Source organism: Olea europaea, chromosome 6 (assembly GCF_002742605.1).
Source record: "Olea europaea var. sylvestris chromosome 6, O_europaea_v1, whole genome shotgun sequence".
NCBI lineage: Eukaryota > Viridiplantae > Streptophyta > Magnoliopsida > Lamiales > Oleaceae > Olea > Olea europaea.
Genome location: NC_036242.1, coordinates 25481859 through 25485160, shown reverse-complemented (window position 1 = coordinate 25485160; position 3302 = coordinate 25481859). Strand labels below are relative to the sequence as shown.

The window sequence follows — 3302 nt, the reverse complement described above, 5'->3', positions numbered from 1 at the left end:
AAAAAAAAAAAAAATTTGAAAAAATGAAACAGGAAGCTGCTGATTCTCTGCCTCTGAGCCTCCTGCTTGCTCCCTCATATGTTATTTTTTACCATTAACTATTGTGCTCAGGCTTTACTTTTTGCAGTTTTGATGTTAAACACTCAGACTAGGACATGTGCTTGTTTTCTGCAGCCTCTGATATATTTTCGCCTATTTTTTTGTTTTCACTTACAGGCAGGGAGATTTTTATTGTGGAATTGAAAAGAAAAAAGGTTGGATACCAGCGCATTTATCGACATACACGGAAACATTAGCCAATTTAGATGCTTGTAAGAGTTCATAGTCAGTGGCATCCCTACATATCCTTTCATCAAAATGTCTGCATGTTCTCGTGCTGATGAAGTTGAGGACTTGAATCGACAAAGTATTTCTCCTGCTGGTGCCAACTTATCCAAAAGCAGTGAGCAACTGTTGCAACGTGAGGATGACGAGGAAAGGAATGAACAAGGGAATCATAATGTTGATCAGATTGCTGATGAGTCCGAGGACGAGGATGAGGAAGAGGATGTAGATTTCAATCCTTTCCTGAGAGAAACTCATTCTGTAGAAGCTTCTTCAAGCTTGAGTTCTGAAGTTGAAGTCTTGGATGTGGATGTTGCTGATAGTGGGGAAAACACTTCTGCAGCCTCCCTTAAAAATTCTGAGGCAAAGCATGCGAACCCTGTGCAGAACTATCTTATTGGGGATACTGAGTATGGCGAAGAGATTGTGATGCAAACTGTTGTGTCTTCTGGAGAAGTATTGGCAAAAAATTCAGACATAACTTTTACAGTTACTGAGAGAGAACTGGACTTTATTTCTCAATCTGATAATGGATTTCCATGTGATAAGAAGAATAAATCAAGCAGCATGGCAGATGTTAGCAATCCTGCCGATTTTGGGAAGCTCATTATGGATGTGGACACTGACGATGCCATCTGTATGCGAACTAGGGCTCGCTATTCTCTTGCCAGCTTTACACTTGATGAACTTGAGACTTTTCTTCAAGAAACAGATGATGAGGATGAACTTCAAAATGTTGATGATGAAAGAGAGTATAGGAAATTTCTTGCAGCTGTTTTACAAGGAGTAGATGATGCCCAGAATTTAAAAGGGATTGAAAATGTTGATGATGAAGATGAAGAAAATGATGCTGATTTTGACCTTGAACTTGAAGAAGCATTGGAAAGCGACCCTGATGAGATTGACGAGCGATCAAAGACTAGGCTAAATAGACGTCAAAAGGCTTCTCTTGATCATGGCAAGGTTTCAGGACAGTCGAATAGGCCATTACGGCCCTTGTTACCATTTTCATCAGTTGGATCTTTTCCTACTTATGATGGGAAACACCTGTTGCCCAACATTTCTCCACCTTGTGTGCCTCCTGTAAATAATGGTCTAGTGAATGGATTTACTCCGCATCAGATAGGACAGTTGCATTGTCTGATACATGAGCATGTGCAGCTTCTTATTCAGATTTTTTCTATTTGTGTTCTAGAGCCTGCAAAAGGCCATATTGCTACAGAGCTTCAAAAATTGATTTTAGAGATGCTTCACAAACGTGATGAAGTATTGTCATGGAGAAGGATACCATATCCCAGTTTTTGCTTCTTCTTTCCATATATTCATCCATCATTGCCAGGTGAGATTCCGAAGATTTTGCCACCACAGTGCAACAATGAAATTTCTGATACTTGTGATGTTCAACAAGACCAGCTTTCTGCTAGTAACACAGCTTTGCATTCTGATACGAATTCCCTGTCTAGTGAGAGACATAAACTTCTTCCCAGTGAGCAGGAAGGTTGTTTTCAAACTCAGGAATGCACGTCCTGGGTCCCTTATATTAGTGATCTGGTGCTGTCTGTTCTAGATGTCGCTCCACTCCGTTTAGTTGGAAACTATATAAACGATGTTTCTTCTGGTATGTCATGTTGAATAAATGATATGTTCATCGTGTTTTTGCAACTGTTCCTCCTTTTTTTTTTGGCTCATGATATTTATTCTTGTGGAATCTGGCAGCCATCCGAGCATATGATCGATGTCAAATTGGAGTTGGTTTTGATACTCGCTTCGAAAGGGAACCTTTGTTTCCTCTCTGTACTTTTCCCAATTCTTCTGAACCTGATGGTCAGGGTTTGATTCTTTCTTCGCCAGCCAGCAAAAAAAAGCCCAAGAAGACAATGTCTGCGACACTAATTGAGAAGGCGAAAAATCAATCTGTTGCCCTTGTTCCCAGGGAAATTGCTAAATTAGCCCAGAGATTTTGTCTGTTGTTTAATCCAGCCCTTTATCCTCATAAGCCACCTCCTGCTGCTCTTACAAGTCGTGTGCTTTTCACTGATTCTGAGGATGAGTGAGTTGTACTTTTCTCTGTTACTTTACACTCATTGCACCTTGTCAACATTTTTCGGATTGAGCTATTATAGAGAATCCATTTTGACAATGCAAGATTGTGACATTGCAGCATTTTCTCCCTGCATTTTCTTGAAAATTCATTTGAATGAAAATCTGATCACAGATGTGTAATAAATAGCTTATAGACAGAAGGAATTTTTTTAAGGCTGATGGCGGCTACCTTTTTATAGCTTGAGCCTTCCTTATCAATTTTCTCGATGGAAACAATTCAATCTTTGTTGTAGAGAAATTTCTTCTTCTTCATTTTTTTTTTTGAAATATGCCAAAGGGATGCATAAGCCCATTACAAATTAAAGGGATGACTTTGTATTATTAATATGGAAAATTCTATTTGTACATAATTATTACACATAATGGTATCCATAATGTGATGTGAAAATCATCCGATTGTTGATGTGCAAGTGTGAGATTTGAATTAAAGGTTGGATCTAGCACCACGTATAATTATGGAACACCATTATGTAGACAATTATGTACATGTAGCACTTCCCTATTAATATACACACCACTCAAACTTTGTCAGCAAAAAATATTCAAAAAAAATCTCAACTGGTCAGAGCAAGTTATTTTCTTTTCCAACATTCTCGCTCCTTCCATTACCCACATCCCATCTTTATTTATTGAATGTTCAGCCTCTTAAGTTCTCTTTCTTTCTATAATTGAGAGAGCTTCTAATCCTTATTCTCCTTGCTGCTGTCCTCATCCACCCCATAGGACGTGTAATAGTGGCACTTATCCCTTTCCTTGTCTTTGCCACTAGCCCCGTTTATTCTCCCCTGGTATCTACTCAGTCATTCAAATTAATTTTACTGAGTGCTTATTTGGTAAAGCTTTTATTTGCCAAAAAACTGGTGAAACTTCATTTT

At 38.6% G+C, this 3302-nt stretch overlaps 1 protein-coding gene across 1 annotated transcript; it reads left to right on the top strand.

The window, feature by feature from the left end:
- The first annotated feature begins 195 nt into the window (after positions 1 to 195).
- Positions 196 to 2781, top strand: LOC111396255. Its single transcript, XM_023022634.1, has 2 exons — positions 196 to 1942; positions 2041 to 2781. The coding sequence occupies exons 1-2, from the start codon at positions 358 to 360 to the stop codon at positions 2376 to 2378; spliced, it is 1923 nt and encodes a 640-aa protein (XP_022878402.1). The 5' UTR covers positions 196 to 357; the 3' UTR covers positions 2379 to 2781.
- The last annotated feature ends 521 nt before the right edge of the window (positions 2782 to 3302 follow it).